General features: G+C 36.6%; 2 protein-coding genes and 1 long non-coding RNA gene across 6 annotated transcripts in view; 1 reads left to right on the forward strand and 2 right to left on the reverse strand.

The window, feature by feature from the left end:
• Positions 1–11,243, reverse strand: part of LOC100026263 (acyl-coenzyme A synthetase ACSM5, mitochondrial) — a 71,960-nt gene extending 60,717 nt beyond the window's left edge. Inside the window, exons 1-2 of one of the 3 annotated variants that reach the window (XM_007498188.3) lie at positions 11,011–11,243; positions 9,519–9,638 (exon numbers count right to left, since the gene is read on the reverse strand). The gene's annotated coding sequence lies outside the window, so the exon portion shown is untranslated. Of the gene's footprint in view, positions 1–9,518; positions 9,639–11,002 lie in introns of all 3 variants that reach the window. The other 2 variants (XM_056806562.1, XM_007498189.3) reach the window with 2 other exon arrangements.
• PDILT (protein disulfide isomerase like, testis expressed) overlaps positions 1,771–22,823 on the forward strand; it is a 64,315-nt gene continuing 43,262 nt past the window's right edge. For both annotated transcript variants that reach the window (XM_007498190.3, XM_056806563.1), the window contains exons 1-2: positions 1,771–1,844; positions 2,403–2,608. In XM_007498190.3, the coding sequence (XP_007498252.2) occupies positions 2,410–2,608 (199 nt within the window). In that variant the 5' untranslated portion in view covers positions 1,771–1,844; positions 2,403–2,409. The remainder of the gene's footprint in view (positions 1,845–2,402; positions 2,609–22,823) is intronic.
• LOC103103900 (uncharacterized) lies at positions 18,436–21,035 on the reverse strand. Its single transcript, XR_469847.3, has 3 exons — positions 20,628–21,035; positions 19,079–19,337; positions 18,436–18,844 (listed from the first exon to the last, which is right to left on the reverse strand). It is a non-coding gene; the product is annotated as an uncharacterized LOC103103900 (long non-coding RNA).

Consider the following 22,823-nt stretch of genomic DNA (forward strand, 5'->3'; position numbering starts at 1 on the left):
CCCATCTTCTCCCCTTCCTAATAAAGGCTGTATTTTCTCTGCCAGCATTTTATCAAGTCTCCTGTCTGCTCATTAGAGTAATTTTTGGGGATGCTAGATCCCCAAAATTTCACTCCACACAGGGGGAAAGTTTCAAATAAACAACCTTTCTCAGGAGAATAAAAAAAGAGAACATTCTATTATAGATAAGAGTAGGGTAGGGGCAGAAAGAAGTGGGAAAAAGAATGTAAAGAGGAGGAGAAGAGAAAATAGAAAAGGAGAATAGGAGAGAAAAGAAGGAAGATGGAGAGAATGAAGAGAAATAAAAAGAGGAAAGGAAGGTGGGAGAAAGAAGAGAAGAAAATAGAATGAGAAAAGGAAATGGAGAGAAGAGGGAGAGACTAGGAAGACAAAAAGAAAAAAGAGAGAAAGGGAAAGAAAGAAGAGAGGGAAACAGAAGGAGAGGGAAAAGAAGGATAAACAAGAGAAAAAAGAAAGTGGAGAGAGAAAGAGAAAGAAAAAAGAGTAAAAGAGAGGAGAGAAAAAATAGGATAGAAAGAAAATGTAATAAGGTAAGCTGTTCCTAAGAGAGGTAAGAAGCAAGCAGGATTTAGGGCAAGATATCAAATTGAATAAGGAAATAGAGAATAGTGACAACATTTAAAAAATGGTCCATGAATCAAATAAGCATTATTCTACTGATGAAAAAAGGCTAAGGTAGTGAGTTTGTGCAAACTTCAAAGCTCAAACAGAGGAAAATGGTACTATTAAGGGATAGTGAGAGAGTAGAAATTTGAGCTTGTTTTATGTGCTCATACTCATCCCTATCTCATCCCCAATCTACTAAATTTTGGAAACTGTGTCCTTTGTAGAAATAAAGTCCAAGAAATGTTACAGAAAATACATTTTTTTTTGCTCTAAATGTTTGTAGTAGAACTGATTTGTACTAAAAAAATCCTTTAGCTTCTAACCATGTGATTATTATTATTTCACTTTGAATTTGTGTGGTACTTTACAGTTTTCCCAGTATATAATCATACACTCTTATGTGATCCTCACTAAAATCCTCTGATGTCATTGAGTGTTAAGAATATTATTATTATTAACTTCATCATCACCACTCCCATTATTTTCCATCTCATTAGTGTTTGAAGTTTGGGGTTGGGAAGTGTGCCCTGTAAATGCATATGTACATCTTCTTTACAACTTGTAGTTTTATGGAGTTGCCTGAGTTGCTGAGAGTTTAAATTGCTCAGAACTATAGATCCAGTATGTTCCAGAGCTAGGACTTCACCGAGGTCTTCCAGACTTTGAGGTCAACTCTGTATCCACTATGTCATGGGTTCAAAGGTCAGTTTTGCCATTAATTAGCTATTTGACTTTGGATAAATTACTGTACCAAACAAATGTTCTATCATATCAGATGGATATGCTTAGTGACTGCTGTCTTTTGGCTTCAAATTGTAATGGGGCAAGTGTGAGTAACCAAGAAGGTAGAAAAATATCCTTTCAGGATCCACCCTAGATCCTAGTCTATTGTTGTGACTGGGGGAATACCAGACCTAATCTCCAACTACCATCACTTCATCTTAGTAGAAATACTTTTTTTTTTGCACATTTTCCAACATCTAGTGGTGGTGAGTGATTATTAACAAGTTTATAGCACAGGGTCCTGGACAAATCACCTTAAAATTTGTTTCGTGTGCTGGGAATGGGTATGCAACTGGATAGGGGCTGGTCACTTCTCTTGCCTGTTTGTTATCACCGTAACCTAGAACCATAGAACTTTAGGGATAAGAAAGAACCTTCAGGAAAGTCTCATAACCTTTGTATTTTATAGAGGAGGAGACTGCAGCCCAAGAGAGGTACAGTAATTTATCCAAAGTCAAATAGCTAATTAATGGCAAAACTGACCCTTGAACCCCTGGCCATCTGTTCTATTGACTACATCTGGGCACCAAAGTCCCATTGCTTGATAGCTTTTAATATTTCTCAGTTGGATTTTGTTTACATCCTCGGGTTTTGAGAAATCTACTGTAGTTAGAATGGAGTAAAAAACTAATCAGGATAGCAATCAAATATGATTTCCTTCAGGAAGCAAAGCTAAAACTTTCCCACTGGTGGCATCACTTCCTACAAAAGGACTTTGCTGGTTCCCTAATTATTAGTAATCCCCTGTCCCTCTCCTATGCTATTTTGTATTGGATTGTCTGTTTCTATGTCCTTCTCTCCTTTCCCTGATCTTGGCAGCAGCTGTTTCATGATTTACTTTGGATCCCCAGTGCCTAGTACACCATCCATACTTAAGAGTATTCCTTTGAATCCCTTTACCTCACCAGGCACCCCAGGCTCCTAGCGTGATAACATGAGACTTTGCTGCTAGTCATTGATAAAGGGGCAGCCTTTATTTTCTTCTCATGCAGGAGGAAGATGCTGCTTCTCTGGGTTACTTTCCTGATTTCCTCTTGCCTGTCAGGGGCTCAGGCATGGGGAGGATGGGATTTCCAGAATGACAGGATCCGGAAACTTGAAGCACTAGGGATCCAAGAGGAAAAGAATTTATTGGTGCTTACAGCCACAACACTGGCCAGAGTGCTGAACGAGACTCGGTTCCTAATGGTGGAGTTCTGTGAGTAATCTAGGTGTCCCAAAGAAACGATCTCGGTGGTTGGGATCAGGCAAATAGAGTTCAATTATAGCTCACATTTTTATGGCATTTGGGGATCACAAAACCTTGAAGGGTCAATAAAAGGAAGGAAAAGGTTTTGCTTTTCTCAGGACTGTGAGTTATCGATCTCATATTGGCTGCAGAATGTGAGTGACTTACAGAACCATAGGATTTGAGCGTTGGAAGGGAACTCAGTGGCCAGCTCAACCAAGTTATAAAAGTAAAGGAATCCCTACTCTAACATACCGCCTGGCTGGCTAGTGGCCATTCAACATCTGCTTGAAGACCTTTAAAGGGTAGGGAACCCATCCCTTCTCAAGGCAGCCTATTTCACTTTTGGACCACTCTATAATCGTTGGAAAGTTTTTCTTGCCATGAAGCCTAAATTGAAAGTTGTACCCATTGCTCCTGCTTCTGCCATCTGGGGTCAAACAGAGCTAGTCCAATCTCCCCTTCCCATGACAGCCCTTGGAATATTTGAAACTAGCTCTTATGTCATGCTACCTCAGAATTATCTTCTCCAAGGTAAATATATCTAGTTCTGACTTCATATGCCATTGGCCCATGCCCTCCTCCATTTCTGCCTGTCCTCCTCCTTAATGTCCCCAGTTTATGAATAGCCTTCTTAAACTACAGAGCCCAGAACTCACCAGTACTACAGATAAGGTCTGACAAGAACAGAAAAGAGTTGGACTATTACTGTTCTCTTCCTGGAAACTATGCCTCTCTAAATTTAGTCCAATATTGTTTTACTTTTTTTTTGGTTGCCATATCACATTATTGATTCACATTGGGTTTCCATACATTGAAATCCTCAATCTTTTTCCCCTCAAAACAATTGTTGTCTCAATGTACCCCCTTATCTTATGCTTGTGAAATAGCATTTTTTAAATCCAAATATAAGAGTACTAGAATTCCACTGGAGGTCTCCGGCCAGACCAACATCGAACCATTAACAAATTTTCTTTCAGTCCAGTCATCTAACCAATTCTGAATCCAACTAATAGTTATCATATATATATATATATATATATATATATATATATATATATATATCCTGTGTCCTGTATCTCCATCTCATCTGAAAGAATGTATATGAGATACTTCATTAAAATTTTGCTCAAATCTAAGTAAATTATGTCTACAGTATTCTAAACATCTTCCTATTTAGTAATCCCATCCTTCCCTTCCTCCCAAAACAAGAAATGAGGTTATTTCTTAAAAAAAAAAAAAACCTCTTAAGTAAGCAACAAACTTACCCCGCTAGGGCCAGATCTAGCATTTTGCACATCTCTTTTTTGTTCATTATTTATTATAGCTATTTTAATTTATATTATTTATTCTATCTCTTTAACTATATGTAAGGTCTTTAAAAGCAGCAACTGTATTACGTCAATTAAAAAAAATTCACCCAATGTTTATTATGTCAATTAAAATAAAAATTCACCCAATGCCTTTACACAGTGAGATACTTGGAAAATTTATCCTCTCAATTATATATATATATATATGCATATATTTAAAATAGTTGTATGTGTGTGAATATCTGTGTATTTGTGGGTAGTAGCTAGGTGGTACAGTGGATAGAGTGCTAGACCTGAAGTCAAGAAGACTCCTCTTCCTGAGTTCAAATCTGGCCTCAGGCACTTATTGGCAATGTTACCCTGGGCAAGTCACTTAACTATTTGCCTCAGTTTCCTTGTCTATAAAATAAGCTAGAGAAAGAAATGGCAAATCACTCCAGTATCTTTAACAATAAAAGCCCAATTGGAGTCCTGAAAAGTCACATGTGACTGAAAAATGAATGAATAATAACTGTACTCTGATACAATATGTATAGTTTTTGTTCAGTAGTTTATATCTATAGTATATATGTATATATAAATGTATACATATTTATGTAAATGACTTACTTAGAAAAGTATTCAAAGATAATAGTTAAAAAAACTAAATGAAATAGTTAACAGGTTTAGTAAACTAGTAGGAAACATAGTAAATCCACAAAAATCAATATTTTTATATACCAATAACAGAATTCATGAGTTAATGGCAAAAAAGAAATAGACTTTAAAAAAACTACAAGATGCTTTAAATATCTAGGTACCAATCTACCAGTGTATATTCAAAATATGTAAGTGCAATTACAAAACATCCTTTATTTGTCCTTGCTTTATTCTTTTTAATTAAAAATTTTTATTTTCCCAATTATATGTAATAATAATAATTTTGGGTTTTATCCACTTTCATATTGGTCATTGTTGTAAGAGCACACTCATGCAAAACCAACCCCCCCAAATAAAACAGTAAATACCCTGCTGTGAAAGATAGTATGCATCCATCTGACTCACTGTTCTTTCTCTGGAGGTATATAACATTCCCTATCATAGATCTTTCAGAATTGTCCTAGTTCTAATAATAATTCTCAACATATGTTTTCCAAAATTTCAAGATCCAAACAGTCTTCTTCCTACCCTCCCACACAGAAATGAAAACAATTTGATCTGGGCCATTAATGTATTACCATGCAAAATACACTTCCATATTGGTCTTTGTTGCTAGAACACATTCATATGAAACCAAGACTGAAATAAAACCATAAATTCATTGATGTGAAAGATACTATACTTTGATCTGCATCCATCTACCTCCAACACTTCTTTCTCTGGAGGTGGAGATCATTCTCTTTCAGAATTGTCTTGGAACCTTGTATTACTGAGAGTTGCCAAATTTTACAGTTAATTAATGTATAATATTATTGTTACTGTGTACAATGTTCTCTTGGTTCTCCTTATTTCACTCTGCATCAGTTCATGTAGATCTTTCCAGGTTTATCTGAAATCATCTTGTTCATCATTTCTTATGGCACAATAGTATGCCATCATCATCATATACCATGGTTTGTTCAGCTGTTCTCCAACTGATGGATATCCCCTTAATTTCTATTTTTTTTTTGCCATCACAAAAAGGTCTGCTATAAATATGTTAGTACAAGTAGGTCTTTTCTCCTTTAAATCTATTTGGAATACAGACCTAGTAGTGATTTGCTGGATCAAAAGGTATGCACTGCTTTATAGCCCTTTGGGAATAGATTGCCCTCCAGGATGGTTGGATCAGTTCACAACTTCACCAATAATCCATTAGTGTCCAATTTTGCCATATCCCTTCCAACATTTATCACTTTCTTTTACTGTCATATTGACTAGTCTAATAGGTGTGAGGTCATACTTCAGAGTTGTTTTGATTTGCATTTCTCTAAACAAGAATGATTTAGAACATTTTCATATGATTATTGATAGCTTTGATTTCTTCACCTGAAAATTGCTTGTTCATATCCTTTTATCATTTGTCAACTGGGAAATGGCTTGTATTCTTAAAAAATTGACTCAGTTCTCAATAGGTTAGAAAAATTAAACCTTTATGAGAGAAATTTGTTATAAAAAATTTTCCCAGTTTGTTTCCCTTCTCATCTTTGTTATATTGGTTTTGTTTGTACAAAACATTTTAAATCAGAATTATTCATTTTCCATCTTATAATGTTTTCTATCTCTTGTTTGGTCATCGATTCTTCTCTTCTCCAAAGATCTGCCAGGTTCCTAATAATTCCTAATAATTCATTCCCCTAATTTACTTAAAATTTACTCTTAAATCTTAATCATAAACCATTTTGATCATATCTTAGTATAGGATGTGCAATATTAGTCTATACCTAGTTTCTGTTAATTGGTCTATACCTGTTTGCCAATTTTCAGAGTAGTTTAAAAATATCTTATCTCAAAAGCCAGGGTCTTTGGGCTTATCAAGCACTAGGTTATTAAGATCATTTATCCCTATATATTGTGTGTCTAATCTATTCCATTGATCTACCATTCTATTTCTTAGCCAGTAATGGACTATTTTGATGATAACTGAGATCTGGTACTGCTGGATCACCTTCCTTCACATTTTTTTTTATTAATTCTCTTGGTATTTTTGACCTTTTTTCTTCCAGATGAGTTTTGTTTTTTATGTTCATGTGTATGTAATTATTTTTATACAATTCCTGTATTTGACTTGGCAAGTAGACTTTCAGGTATTTTTATATTGTCTAGAGAGTTATTTTAAATGGAATTTCTCTTGCTGCTGAACTTTGTTGGTAATATATAGAAATGCTGATGATTTATGTAGATTTTATATCCTGCAACCTCACTAAAATTAATAATTATTTTAACTAGGTTTTTAATTGATTCTTTAGGATTCTTTAAGTATACCATAATATCATCTGCAAAGAGTCATAATTTAGTTTTCTTATTGCCTACTTGAATTCCCTCAATTTCTTTTTCTATTTGCTAAGGCTAGTGTTTCCAATATAATATTAAATTATAGTGGTGATAATGGGTGTTTTTGCTTCACCCCTGATCTTATTGGGAAGGCTTCTAACTTATCCCCATTACAGATGATACTTATTGATGTCTTTATATAGATACAACTTATCATTTAAGGAATGGCCCATTTATCTTATGCTCTCTAGTGTTTGTAATAGGAATGAGTATTATATTTTTTCAAAGGCTTTTTCTGCATCTATTGAAATAATCATGCAATTCTGTTAGTTTGGTTATTGATATTGTCAATTATGCTTATAGTTTTCCTAATATCAAATCAGCCCTGCATTCCTGGTATAAATAAATAAATGACCATCTGGTCAAAGTGAACGATCTTTGTGATATATTGCTATAGTCACCTTGCTAATATTTTATCCTTTAAAAATAACTACTTAAAATTGAAAAGATATCCATTGTTCATGATGGGGCTCCATCCATATAATAAAGATGATAGTACCTAAATTCATCTATAGGTTATTGCTTTGCCAATCAAATTACCAAAGAAATTTTCCATAGAGCCATGTAAAATAATAGCAAAATTAATTTAGAGGAATAGAAGATCTAGAATCTTGAGAGAAATCATGAGAAAAGTAGAAATTCAGGGGAAGAGAACTTCTAGATCTTAAAATACATTATGAAGATATTATATAAAATTATATGATATATTATAAAATACATCTCAAAATGTACTATAATGATAAAATAGTTTGAGATTTATTAAATGACTAGAAAAGTATATCACTGGAACAAAGAAAAGAAGAATCAGAAAGAACTGGCTTCAATAACCCAGTATCTAGTAAACCTGAGAGCACAAATTAAATGTAGGAAGAACTCTTTTTTTCATAATAACTGCTAAAAAATGGAAAGCAGTTTGACAGAAATCAACATTTCATATTATATACCATAATGATCTTAAAATGAGTATGTGTTCACAATATATAAGGTCAGAGCATTAAATAGAAGAGAAGCAAATTAGGTATCTTTTGTGATGATGGCTAAAGGGAAGATCTGAATCAAAAAGGATTTCATCACCCAACCAATGAAGCTAGAACTGAAGGAAAGTTAATGGTTGAGGGAAAGATTTTTGCTTCAAACATCTCTGACAAAGTTTGATAGCCAAGATAATAAGAACCTAAAACAAATACATAAAATCAGGATCCATTTTCTAATCTTAAAGGATATGAACTAATAATTTTAAAGAAGAAGAATTGTTAACAAATAAGAACAATATGAAAGATTGGTACAAGTCACTAATAATCAAAATGCAAATCAAAATAACTAAATAAAATAATGTTTCAACTCACATTCAGAAAATTGGCATAGATGACTAAATATGGAAATAGTTAACAGTGGAGGGACTTTGAGAACCCAGGCATACTTATACATTACTGGTGGAGTTATGAATTGGTCTGGTCATTCTGAAGAGCAATTTTGAATTATTCTAAGAAAAGTAACTTAAATGTCTAAGCTCTTTGATCCATAAATCTTGCTGGTAGACACATCCTCCAAGAATGCAGACATAAAGAAAGGCCAATATATCCTAAAATATTCATAGCAATGCCTTGTGTGTGTTGTGGTAAAATCAGTGAATGATGTTTAATGCTTAGAGAGGGACTAAGCAAATTGTGGTACATGATTGATTGTGATGGAATATTATCCATAGAAAGAAATGTTGAATATGAAGAATTCAGAGAAACAAGGGAAGATAATCAAACAATATCTATCTATCTATCTATCTATCTAGATACAGATATAGATATATATACATATATAACTACTCTAACAGTGTAAAGAAGGAGCAACAACAGTAACAACAGTAACCAAAAATACAATGGACACTTTTGTAACTAATCTCCAAGCTTGGCTCCAGAGAAGAGATGATAGAACCATTAATGCAACTTCTCTCTTTTCTTTGCAAGCAGAGAGGACTATGGGTGTAGAGGATTCCATGTTATCAGATACAGGTTAAAATTTGCTGAACTGCCTCCCCCTCTTCTATATAGATTCTTTATTATAAGGGCTAAATATCTGGGTAGAAGACTAGGAAATGATATATTCAGTACCAAAGATGATGTAAAGGAAAAAGATATGAAGAAAAAGGAAAAAAAGGGCATATCTAGTTCATCCTTCAACAACTTTTATATAATGGAGACTCTGGTCCTGTCTATAATAGGCTTCGAGTCAGAAGACCATCATTGAGAGCTCTTCCCTACCACTTATTAGCCATGAATCCTTCAGTAAATACTCTCTGCTTCAATTTCTTTACCTGTAATATTGAAATAATTATATGTGTATTTTCTACCTCACAGGATTGTTGTGAGACTTAAAGGATATAGTGCCAGGGTACTTTGTAATCATAATCAATAAATAGCTGAAAGCTACTACTACTATTTTTGGACAAAAACCACAATTAACTTGATTAATCTGAAATTAACTTTTAAATTTCAAAGAGATGTCCCTTGTTCTAGGGTTGTAGAATTTAGTGGCCAAGTTCCTGGCCACCCTAGAGATACCTGCTGTGGTAGTCCAGATTGGAGAGTTTTCCTCCTTTTCCTAGTTTGCAAGCTGACCCATTTTCCACCTCAGACTAGATCTGGTAATCCCCGTGCTCTCAATAAAGCAGAAAGCTGAAACTGGAGAAAGACAAGAAGAGAGAGGTTGAATTAAGTCATGGGTCAAATATTAATGTAGACCTTTCCTTTCCTACAGAGTCTTTTACTATTTTAACCTAATGATTTCTTTTTTTTTTTTTTTTAACTTTTAGCTTCTGTCTTAGAATCAATACTAAGTATTGGTTCCAAGGCAGAAGAGCAGTAAGGACTAGGCAATTGGGATTAAATATTTCATTCAGGGTGGAACAGTCAGGAAATGTCTGAGATAAGATTTGAACCCAGGATCCCCTCCCACCTCCATCTCCAGACCTGACTCTCTATCCTTTGAACTTAAGCTTCCCATAACCTCATGATTTCTAACATTGTTTACCTAACTGTATCACTTGGGTAGAGAGTCAGGGTAAGTTCAGTGATACATTTTTAGAATCAGAAAAACCCAGGTTCAAGTTCTGTCTCTATGTGTGCTGGCTGTGTGACCCAGCAAATATTGATTCATCTCTCAGAGCTCCCAGGCAACTTTTTAAGACTATATACTGGGGCAGCTAGTTTGTTCAGTGGATAGAGAGCCAGGGCAGAAGTCAGGAAGTCCTGGGTTCATATTTGACCATAAACATTTCCTAACTTTATGATCCTGGACAATTGACCTCGTGGAGATGAGGTTGAGACTAGGAAAAAGTGATATATTCCTCCATTTTCTTGCCAGGATTAGGAAAGAACTTATTTTTTCACTATTCCACAAGAAGGAAAAGAAACTGTAGAGCTCTGGTCCTTTTGTAACAAAAACATTTACCTTATATACTCTCCATTTATCTTATATTCTCTCCAAATATGAATATTCCTTTTCCAAAGCACTCACAGGATTATAAATTTGGAGCTAAAGGGCATCCTTGAGGCCATCAGGTCCAGCCCCTTCATTTGACATATGAGGAAATGGAGGCACAGAAATGATGAAGGACTAGTGCAAGGTCTCCTAACTAATAAGTATCTGAGTTAAAATTTGAACACAGGTTTTCTAGATTCCTAGCCCACTGTTTTACCCACTACTGCCTCAGAGACTTCTCCAGAAGGGCATTTATTAAGCCCTATTCAAGAAACCTCTGCTCTTTATTGCAGAAAAGCTAGAGAGGAGGGAATTATTTTAATGATCCAGAATTGAGCTTCAGGCCACGAAAGTTACAGTGTTATTTGGAGATCACAGCCATAGAGCTGGAAGAGACCTCAGAGACCTTCTAGTCTACCATCTCTCATTTCATTTTGAAGATGACCATTGCTGTCAATGCCCCATTGAAGTACTCAGCTGAGCCACTTGTGATAAGACAGCTCTGATACTCTGGATCTGAGCCAGAAAATCCCAAAGCTATTATGAAGTCAAATAGAGCAAATACCTTCTTACCTGCCTTTCCTTCGTTCTTCTTTTTGTGCTGTGTATCCAACTCCACTCTCAATCTACTCCTCTCCTCTTCTGCCTTGGCTGATCTGAAACCCAGCTGTTTGCTTCATATTCTTCATAAATGTGTGAGAGTAGGACCCTATTCCTTTTTGTTTTCAACATGTCCTTAGATGGCAGCTGTTCTGAGATCCTTAACCATTTTCAGTGCCGTTCTCTGGACTTCCATCTGTATTATGCTTCAGATAGTACATGGCGTTCTAGGGGCAAGCTTGCTGTAATCTTAGACAAGGCTATTTTTGGCATTGAGATGGACTTTCTGGCCAAAGCAGTTCACTGGGCAGATATCTTCAGAGAACAGTGAATGAATGATGGCTATATCATCTATCGTGAAGGTTATGGCATGTTACCCAGTAGCCATTCACTTGATGAAAAGTTAGTTCCCTGTCACTTGAACTCAACATAATGTTCTGGACTTATTTAACTCCTTCAGCCAATATATATAAGCTGAGTTGATGACTGAGAGCAATTGATTTGCTTCTCTGGGTCTCAGTTTTCTCTCCACTAAAATAAATTTGCAATTCAGACAAGATGACTTCTGCTTCTAAAACTCATTCTATGACTCCCTTTAGGATTCCAAAATTGGAATATTACTTGTTTTTGCATTCAGAAACTTGATCTGACTCCGTTATGTTTGGGGTGTAGTTGGTTATATAATGTGATATTATATCACTTTGTACTTATCTTCTCCACAAGCCTTGTGATTCATTTGGTCCAACGCAATAGAATTCTAACTTAGCCTGACACAAAATAGCATGTAAAACAGGTGAACTCCAAAACAATGGCTAGTCTTTGTTTTGGGAATTCATTGTTTGACTCCTGCCTTCCACAGTTTTATCTTTTTTATGTTTAATTAGGCCAACATTACTATGAACTTTCATTAAGTCAATAATATGATAACAGAAAAGGAAAGGATGCCTATGAAGGGAAGAGGTATAAAGGGAGTCCACCAACACTTTTCGGTCATGTCCAACTCTTTGTGACCCCATTTTGGGTTTTCTTGGCAAAGGTACTGGAGTGGTTTGCCATTTCCTTCCCCAACTCATTTTACAGAGGAGGAAACTGAGGCAAAAGGGTTAAGTTTGTTTTTAATAGAGCAATTGAACCACTTGTCCAGGGTCACACAGCTAGCAAATAAATGTCTAAGGCCAGTTTTGAACTCACAAAAAGGTCTTCTTGACTCCAGTCTCAGGGATTTATCCATTTGTCACCCAGATTTAAAACTGAATGGGGCTCAGAGGCCATCTAGTCGAAACTCCCAATTTTACAGATGTGGAAAATCAGGCCAAAAGAGGTTATAGTGATACAGATAGTAAGGGGCAGAGGAAAGGGATTGAATGTGGGTGCCCCAGCTCCAATTCCTTCCCACTTATCGATTCTACTTGAGCCATAAGAGGTTGATGTGGAGCCAGTCAACCTTTTCCAAGAATAATGTTGTCTACCAGGGGTTAAAAAGCAATGTGTCTTGGACCTTAGAGACTTCTAAAATGAAGAGAATGCCTTGTGAGTTATGATTTCTTTTTTTTTAACCACACCTGGTTATATTTTATTTAAAGATATACCTCAATACAATAATGTAATAGTACAAAAGATTATACATTACACACATTCAATAATCTTTTTTCTTAACCACCTACATTCCACAGTAGTCATTTTGTCTACTCTTGGCCCTGGAAAACCTCCTACAGCTTCTTGGTATACCAGGTAGAACTATGGGCCAGTCAGTCAGAAAGACCTGAGTTCAAATCAGTTCTCAGACATTTACTAGCTATATGTTCCTGAGCAAGTCATTTAACTCTGTTTCAATTTCCCCACTTGTAAAATGAGAATGGTCCTAATAGTCACTGTGTCTCAGGGTTGTTGTAAAGTTCAAATGAGATAAAAATTATAAAACACATGGCAGTCCTTAAGGTGCTGCACTGATGCCAGTTCCCCAAGGATCCATTCTGTCCAGTCCCAGGCCCCTACATCTCCATAGTTACCTTGTTCCACCTTGATTCCCAACTGTGCCCTGCTAGATCCCATCCATAGGAGTTCATCCCAGGACTGAGTACATGATGACAAGGTGATCTAATTTTGAATGATTATTCAAAATTCATGAAACTAAATGTAAGAGAAGTTTAAGAAGTTTATTTTCATTTGGGGGGGTAAGTTTGTAGCATCCCTACCTCTGAAGTTAATAAAGCTTAAAATGACACTAAGACTTTTGAGATATTCTGTGTGTATGTGTGTTTTAAACTCAGTTTTATCTTTGAATCCCCGATTTCACACAATTTCAGGCACTTAGTAAGTAATTAACAAATATTTGTTAATTAATTATATCTGTAATCCTCTTAAAGAGCTATAATCTTTGGCTATTTATCCATACTATCCATTTATCTTTATCCATAAAAATCTTTTAAAATGTTGATTTTCTTTTTTTTTTAATTTATCTCTAGTATTAAGAATTATGGATGGTAGCAATGGTACTGATTACCCAAAGCAGTAGGTAACTTCTAATTTGTTTTTATTTGACTTTGTAATGCATTTTTATATTAATTAATTAAAAAGTATGTCCGATATTTTGGGACTTACATACAACATGATGGAGCTAAGTGGTGCAAACCCAACCACAAAGATGCCCAGGTTTTCTTACCAACACTATTTCCTACTACTTCAAGGATGGGATAGATGACATCCTAAACAAAGTTTTCTTCTCCCCATAAGCTCAGAGTTTAGGAGGCAGCTAATAGAGAGGGAAAAGAAAAGCTCTAGAGACTGAAGATCTGGATTCAAATCTCACTTGAGATGCTACCTTTTGTGACCTTAGGCAAGTCATATAACTTTGCACAGTTTCTTCAACTGTAGTAAAGGCAGTGGGGAATAAGAGAAGGAAGGAGGATGTCAGGAGAATCAGTCTAGATAGCCCTTGGGGTACCTTCTGACTCTGCATCTAGGATCCTAGAATCATAGAACATTAGAGATGTCAGATTTGGAGACCTTTAGTAGATTCCTCTTAATTCAGCTCCCCAAATAATTGTTTAATCTTTTGTTTAGATAAATATATCATCATATTAATAGGTCTTTGTGAAGAAAAAAATGAAAATTTAAACAATAGTACAAATAGATGAACAACTTTTCATTTAAGTTTAAGATTTTTCAGCTAGTCTTATATCCTCATTTTTTTCATTTTGTGACTCTTTTTTAAAAATTTTATAATATTTTATTTGATCATTTCCATGCATTATTCATTAAAGACAAAGATCATTTTCTTTTCCTCCCTCCCACCCCCCGTAGCCGACGCGTGATTCCACTGGGTATCACATGTGTTCTTGATTCGAACCCATTGCCATGTTGTTAATATTTGCATTAGAGTGTTCGTTTAGTCTCTCCTCTGTCATGTCCCCTCAACTGCTGTAGTCAGGCAGTTCCTTTTCCTCGGTGTTTCCACTCCCATAGTTAATCCTTTGATTATGGATAGTGTTTTTTCTCCTAGATCCCTGCAGATGGTTCAGGGACATTGCATTGACCCTAATGGAGAAGTCCATTATATTCGATTGTACCACAGTGTATTAGGCTCTGTGTACAATGTTCTCCTGGTTCTGCTCCTCTCGCTCTGCATCACTTCCTGGAGGTCGTTCCAGTCTCCATGGAATTCCTCTACTTTGTTATTCCTTTTGTGAGTTATGATTTCTAAGTGAAGCTTCAAAAGTATTTGGCAGCAATGAGGATGAGTTTCAATGTGGGGGTACAGGAAACATCCTGTGCCAATGTTTGGATATGGGACATAAAATGTCATGTATAGAAACAAGCAGATGGGCTAGTTTGATTGGTCCAAAGAGAAGGATATGTGTGATAAAAATGGTAGACTGGAGACATAGACCTTGAATGGCTTTAAATACCAAAGAGTGGAGTTTACATTTTATCCTGGAGATAATAGGGAGCCAGGGAAGTTTCTTGTGAAGGACAGTGACCCGTCAATCTTAGATTTGAGGAATACCACCTTGCTAGCTGTGAATTCCCATTTAGCCAGGCTTATTCTACCCTATACTCTTGAAGTTGAATTTCTGAACACATCTAATTCACTCCAACAAACTCTCATCTTAGATTTAGTCCAACAAGCTTCGGCTAACAAATCAAGATCTTTTTATATTGTGACTATGTCATCTACTATATTATCTACCCACTGGGTCATCTGCAAGTTTGAAAAACATGACATCTTCTATCTGGAACACATCATGGTTCATCTACTTCTCCCTTCCTTTCAAAAACCTTAAACAACTGTTAGCTTAGAGTTGAACATGTTTCATGGAAATTATGTTTGTGCTGAACAGAATGTCACAGATAAAACATGCCTTAGTCCAAGTAATTAAAAAAAAAGCTACAAAGGCATACAATGACAGATATCTAGAATGTTCCATAAAAGGCCACCTTTTTTTATTGACATCAACTTACTCAATTAGTTTCAAATTTACATCCTTGTACGATTATCTAGCTTGCTAATTAGCCATTAACTATAATAGTATCATTTGCAATCATCAAGATTTTCAAAGTGCTTTGCATGTATTATCACATTTGATCCTTACAACAACCCTATGAAATAGGAGTTGTTATTACTCCCATTTTACAGAAGAGATAATTGAGGCTGACCAAGGTGAGCTGACCAGTATCTGAAGCAGGATCTGAACTCACATCTTTCTGACTCAATCTAGTACTTCATCTACTGTGCCAGCTACCTGCCTCACAAGAAACCCAGCAAGGCAGAATATTTTGGTTCCTTCCAGTCTCTAAATCCATACATTAAGAGAGTGAGTTGCTTCCTGAGGTCAGTGTAATGCTGCCCAGTTTAAAGTAAGGAGGAATTAAGAGACTGCTTTGATCATTCTAGTCCCACTTCATCCTTTTTGCCTGAGGGGCTATAGTTCTCCATAGAACTTCCCAGCCAAGACTGTCCAGTATGGTCACAAAGAAAATGCTCATTTTGAGGTCAGTTGGGCACGTGTACAGTGGCCTGGGTAGTTAGTTTTGTGTCCTCTTTTATATAATTCCAACAGGAGATGTTTGCTATCTTTTTGTCATGCTTCTGCATTGGATAAGGCCAAGAGCAAACCATTCACAAAATGTATTAACCTGCTCTCCTTAAAAAAAAGTACTTTGTGGCTATCATGGAACAGAGAGACTCAATAGTACTGAATCTTTCTATCTGGAACACAGCATGGCTAGTTTACATCTACTCTTCTTTCTACTTTTTCAAAAACCTTAAACAACTGTAAGTGGAAAGCTGAACATGTCTCATGGAAATTATGAACAGAGCATCAGAGATAAATGCTATATAATTGACCTGGACTGGATCTGTGACATCCCATGACTGTAAGCAAATGCTAACAAATTATTGATTGGGTCTGAGGCAACTGGAGGACAAGGGAGACTAGATAGGTAGAGTTGGTGACAGGATATTCAGGGTACCAGACAGATCACTCCTTTTTTTGCACTAAAGGTCATTAAACCATCATTGCTCAATTTATTTTTTTTTTACTCAATCCTTACCTTCCATCTTAGAATCAATAATGTGTATTGGTTCCAAGGCAGAAGATTAGGCAATGGGAATTAAGTGACTTGTCCAAGGTCACACAGCTAGGATGTGTCTGAGTCCAGATTTGAACCTTGGACCTCCCGTCTCTAGGCCTGGCTCTCAGTCCACTGAGCCAACCAGCTACCTCTCATTGTTTAATTTGTAAACAAAAAGTCTGATCCTAAAAAATAATAAGGAAACCCCCCAAATTTCCAAAACTTGCCTTGTATTTCACATGGGTATAAGATTGGTCCACCATGATGCTAGAATCCTCTGTTACCCTGCAGTTTCAGTGTGCCTGTTTTGGGTAATCAGTTCCTAAAACCCCCCTTCAGTATAACTCCCTATTGCCACATTATAAAAAGAGATAGATAGATAGATAGATAGATAGATAGATAGATAGATAGATAGATAGATAGATGCTTATATCCAATAATAAGAACATTTAATTAAATTGTAAAAGAATTGTGTAGTCATCTTTCTCTGCCCTCTTCACACAGAAGTACAATTTCTTATTCCACCCTAGAAAGGAGAATAGGTTAGAAATCTTTTGGTGAAATTTTGAAAGGAGTTGAGAACTCCAGTGCATTTTGGAACAGGATGAAGAACTGTCAGTTGCTTCCGTCCTCCCCCATCTCTTCTCAGCAGAATGTCCCTGGTCAACAAAACTTGACAACTTCTTGGAAGGGGAGTACACTTTAGGATCAGCTGAAATTTCTTAGCTTAGCTCTTGGGTCATTGAGACTTCTCTGATATTCTCTGTGTCTGCTGGTTTTTGTGACTCTGGCAACCCCACCTTTTAAGAAAACTGAAAACTTCAGCATTCTCATCCTCTATCAGTTCTGATCACAGTTACTCAGAAATCCTAGTCCTCCCTATATATGATGCTCAGACATTTCTTATTATTATATTTTTCTTCCCTACCTTCTTTTTCTAAGTTTGTTCTAATTGATACTACCCACACGTCCAAGTGCAAGGCTCCCAGGGAAGCTGAAATCTTGGAGATTTCTCCAATAAAAATGACCTTATAAGAATGTAGAATTGAAGCTGCACTAGAGAGTTTCCTTGTTAATCACCTTAACTCTCCCTTAATTTCTCCTATTACAAGAGCCAAAAATCCCTTCCTTTGATGTTGGTCTAGGGTTCAATTGCCCAGAATTTTGCTACTTAATTTAGTTTTAAACACTTGAAATTAGTATTTCCTGTACTTGGTAGACAGATACATACAAAACATTATTTTCTAATTCCTCTTCCTTCCATTTACAAAGATGCTCAGATTTCCCCTCTTTAAAAAATTGCTTTTCTCCTCAAGGTCTTATCCTATCCTTTTCCTACCTGAAAACTCTAAAAGAGAAGTATTCTGTACTTACTACTCTCACTGCTTTAATGCTTTGCAATCTGGCTTCTGATCTCACCATTTTAATGAAATTATACTCACAAAAGTCATCTGTGATCCTTAAATGACTAAATCTTATATCCTTTCTTGGTTCTTACAATCCTTCATCTTTCTGTAGCATTCCACATTCTTGTCCACCTCTTCTCCTTCTGTGGCTTCCATCACATTCTTCTTCCTTTTGTAGTTAGATATAATTATTCCTTTCTAGTCTCCCTAAATTGTTCATCTGCACATTCTTTAGTACCTAAGTTCCAGTGTCTCCAAGAGTCTTTGCTAGCCCCTTGCCTTTCTACGGCCTCTCCCTTGGTGATCTTATCCATTTAAAAGGATTATCCCCTCTAAATTTTATGCATAAGATACATAAGTATATATTATACATTGGCAACCATGAAAACCCCATCCTTCAAATACAGAAGAATCCTGGTTGAGTTAAAAAGATTATTTACTAAAAGGAGAAATTATTGACATGCATGCTGGAGCAGCAAAGCACTGAGTACAATTGGGGTTTGGGGATTAAGAGGGCAGGGAAGTAATGTAAATTCACAGACTATAGAGGGAGGAGTTGTGGATAAAGAATGGACAGTCTCTTTCAGGAACAGGTGGAACATAGGAGCAGAATGCTTCACGGAGTTTGGTAGTAATGACTGATCACAAAGCTGCTTAGGCTTCTTCAGGTAAATTTGTGATGGATGGTTCAGCATGGGCAGCCAGTGAACAACATGGTGAGGATCTCTGGGAGTGAGCAAGACTTCTGGCTCACTTCCAAGTTCTCTATTGGCTCTTTCTTGCAAACAGGATTATTCTGTGTCCAGTGCATCTGTATAAGAAGAGGGCTCATGGAAAACAGACATGTTAGTTTCAGGAATGTTTCACATATATATATATATATATATGTATATATATATATATATATATATATATATATGTGTGTGTGTGTGTGTACACACACACACACACACACACACACACACTTAAACTTAATTTCTCCCCTGGACTCCAGTCCCAAATCTTCAATTGCCTGATGTTCTACCAGAAGTTGAAAATCGCTATGTCCAAAATGTACCTACCTCATCATCCTTTGAAACTTTCTTCACCTCTCAAATCCCTTATTCTGCTAGTGGTATACTCCCTCCATTCACTTGGGCTTAAAAATCTGTGGTGTTGTCTTTGACTTTTCCCTCTTGCTTGTCTTTTATATCCAATCAGTCAAGTGTTGTCTTTGGTCACAATATGTCTTATATATTTCTACTCTCCACTTGCAGGCACTGTTTGTTCAAGTATTGATTAGCATTCATTTGGGTTGGTGCAGTGGATAGAGTGGTGGACCTGGAGTAAACAAGACTGAAGTTTAAATCTGCCCTCAGACTCTTACTAGCAGAGTGATCCTGAGCAGGTCAATTAATTAACCTCTGTCTGCCTTGGTTTCTTCAACTATAGAATGGATAAAGTAATAGCACCTATGTTTCAGGACTTTGGAGGGGATCAAATGAGATAGCATTTGGAAAGCACTTAGTACAGTGCCTGGCACACAGTGGGTGCTATATAAATGTTAGTTATTATTCCTACTTTAATAGAGTCATAACTGGTCTCCCTACTTTAAATTTCTTCTCTTCTCTACCAATCCTTCATATAGCTTCCAAAATAATCTTTCAAGGCATGTCACCATTCACAAACTTTGAATGATTATCTTTCACAGTCAAACTCCTGGGAAAAAGTTGTCTAAATTCCTTGCTTTCATTTCTCTTCCATTCACTCACCTCTTATCTTAGAATCTGACTTTCAACATCATTATTCACTGAAAATTGCTCTTTCCAAAGTTACCAATGGTTTCTTATATAGCTTTCTCTCCTGGTACTCCTTCTCCCAAACCATATTAGAAGATTGAATTTTCTAGGGGATAACCACTCCATTTTCATAATACTTTATTGATCTGTATTCCTAAAACTTTGAGCTCACAAATTCTCAACCCCAACTCCAACTCCTGGACAAGTGCAATGTTTTCATCTGCATTTATACTTCAATAGTTCTTTCCCTGGAAGTAGATAGCATTCTTTTTCTAAAGTCTGTCAGAATTGTCCTGGATCATTGTAGTGCTGTTAGTAGCAAAGTCTATCGCATTTGATGGTCCCACAATGTTTCAATTAATGTGTATAATGTTCTCCTGGTTCTGCTTATTTCACTCTGAATCAGTTCATGTAGATCTTTTCAGATCTTTCCGAAATCATAATGTTCATCATTCTTTATAGAACAGTAGTATTCCATCACCATCATATACCATAATTTGTTCAACCATTCTCCAAGCAAGGGACATCTCTTTAGTTTCCAATTCTTTGCCTCCACAAAAAGAGTAGCTATAAATATTTTTATATAAACAGGTCCCTTCCCATTTTTTAAAATCTCTTTGGGATAGACACCTAGTAGTGGTATTACTGGATCAAAAGGTACAAGTGCAATGTTTTAAAAAGATGTAACACTGGGTCTTTTACCTTCAATAATCAGTCTTTTGACACAATCAGCTCAAAGTAAAAATAGTTTAAATACAAAAAGAATTATTGAGAAGAGTAGTCATACGCATAGATTATATTACTAGAGAGGAAGATACAATGTGGAACTCACCTTTCTCATCTTCAGAGAAGAAACCAAAAGGTCTTGGGTAAAAATTTCTTTAGAAATATACATGAAGGAACTTCTGGGTAAACGTGGCTGCAATCTAGACATGGAAGCCCTCTCCCCCAATACCGAACAAAATAGACTACCTCAAAAGAGAATAAAAATCATCTTTGGAAGATCGGAGGGACTCTGCAGCAACCCACAGAAATGAAGGTGTATGGGGTTTGAACACTTCCACACTACAAGAGGGAGAGAAAGCTCGCTGCCAAGCGTGAGCTGAGCTGAGCTGCCCTCCCCCACCCCACCTACCAGTACACTCACTGGAGACAGCGAGTGAGTGAGGAATGTCTCAACAGTGAGTGAGGAGCACTCCAGGGTCCTAGGGATCGAAAGAGGACACCCAGAGAACACCTCAGAGCCATTTCACTGGAGAACATGCTGACTGCAGGGGCTCCTGCAAACTGCGAATGCTGCGGAGGCTCTAGAAATGGCCTGAGGCAAAATCTCCACTCCTCGCTGTAGTGAGTGTGTGTGTGTGTGGGGGTGGTACGCCATGGTCCTTGAGAACTGACAAGGACTACCAGGGGACTAAGCATAGCGGTTTTACAGGGGAAGCCTGTACACCAGAGAGAAGAGACCACAGACTGCGAGAGCAGGCACGCTAACAAACTTCAGAGGCTGGGAAGAATCAGCCTGAGGCAAAACCATCAAAATCCACCCATTTCACTCAGATTTATAACTGAAAAGGAAAGAGAAAACCACTGGGATGGGTCAGAGTGCCCAAGATCAACCCTTTAAGAATAAAGGGGGAAAAAGTGACTATTGAAAACTTTTATGGAAGCAAAACCCAGGCTGCAGATGATAAAGAGGGTGAAATGCAAACAAAATCAAAACACGCCCCCAAAATGGAAACTCTCCACAAGCTCTGGAAGAACTCAAAATGTAGCTTATCCAAAAGATGGAAACCTTCTGGCAAGAAAAATGGGAAAAAATTCAGAAAGAAGTCAGCAGCCTGACAGACAAGAGCTCACAATTGGAGAAACAGCTGGAAGCCTAAAACAGCAGGGAAGACCAAACTCAATAGCAAAACCAGTCCTTAAAGACCAGAATTAAGCAACTGGAAGACAGTGATCTTGAAAAAGAGCAAGAATTAATAAAGCAAAGTAAAAAAATTAATGAATTATAAGAAAACATAAAACATCTCACTGACAAGGTGACAGACCAGGAAAACAGAGGAAGGAGAAACAACTTGAGAATCATTGGTCTACCCGAAAAAACCAGAGATAAACAAAAACCTCGATGCCATACTCCAAGAAGTCATAGAAGAGAACTGCCCAGATGTTCTCAAACAAGGGTGCAAAATAGAAATAGAAAGGGTTCATAGAACACCTTCTATACTAAATCCCCAAAAGACAAACCCCAGGAATGTAATCGCTAAATGCAAGAGCTTCCAGACTAAGGAGAAAATCTTACAAGAAGCTAAGAAGAGGAACTTCAGATATAGAGGATGCCCAATAAGGATCACACATGACTTAGCAGTGAACATGCTAAGAGACCACAAAACATGGAACACGATATTCAGAAAGGCAAGAGAAATGGGTCTTCAACCAAGAATCAGATACCCATCAAAACTGACTATATACTTCCAGGGGAAAGTATGAGCATTCAACAAAATAGAAGATTTCTAAGTATTTGCAAAGAAAAGACCAGAACTCAGTGGAAATTTTGACATCCAAACCCAAAGAGCAAGAGAAACATGAAAAGGTAAATATGAAAGAAAAGGAAAAGGAGAAAAGAGTTTTTTTTTCCTTTTACTCAAACTCTTTTCTATAAGGGCTACAATTAGATCAAATCATATATACTAACATATGGGGGAAATCTTATCTGTAACTTTCAAAAATTGTATGCATTAATAGAGTAATCAGAAGAATTACTCATAGGGAAAGATCAGGGCATTAACATGATTTGGAAGGGAAAAAAGAAAGAAAAAGGGAGGGGGGATCTACGATGGTAATAAGATATACTTGAAGAAATAGAAATAAATTAAATAGAATAATCTTTGTCACACAAAGATACACACAGGAAGGGGAGGGGAAGAATTCTCTTATAAGAGGGAGAGGAGAAGAGTACTAATTGGCATTACTTAAACCCTACTCTCAGTGAAATCAACTCTGAGAGGGAAGAACATCTAGATCCATTGGG

This window comes from Monodelphis domestica, chromosome 7 (assembly GCF_027887165.1).
Source record: "Monodelphis domestica isolate mMonDom1 chromosome 7, mMonDom1.pri, whole genome shotgun sequence".
NCBI lineage: Eukaryota > Metazoa > Chordata > Mammalia > Didelphimorphia > Didelphidae > Monodelphis > Monodelphis domestica.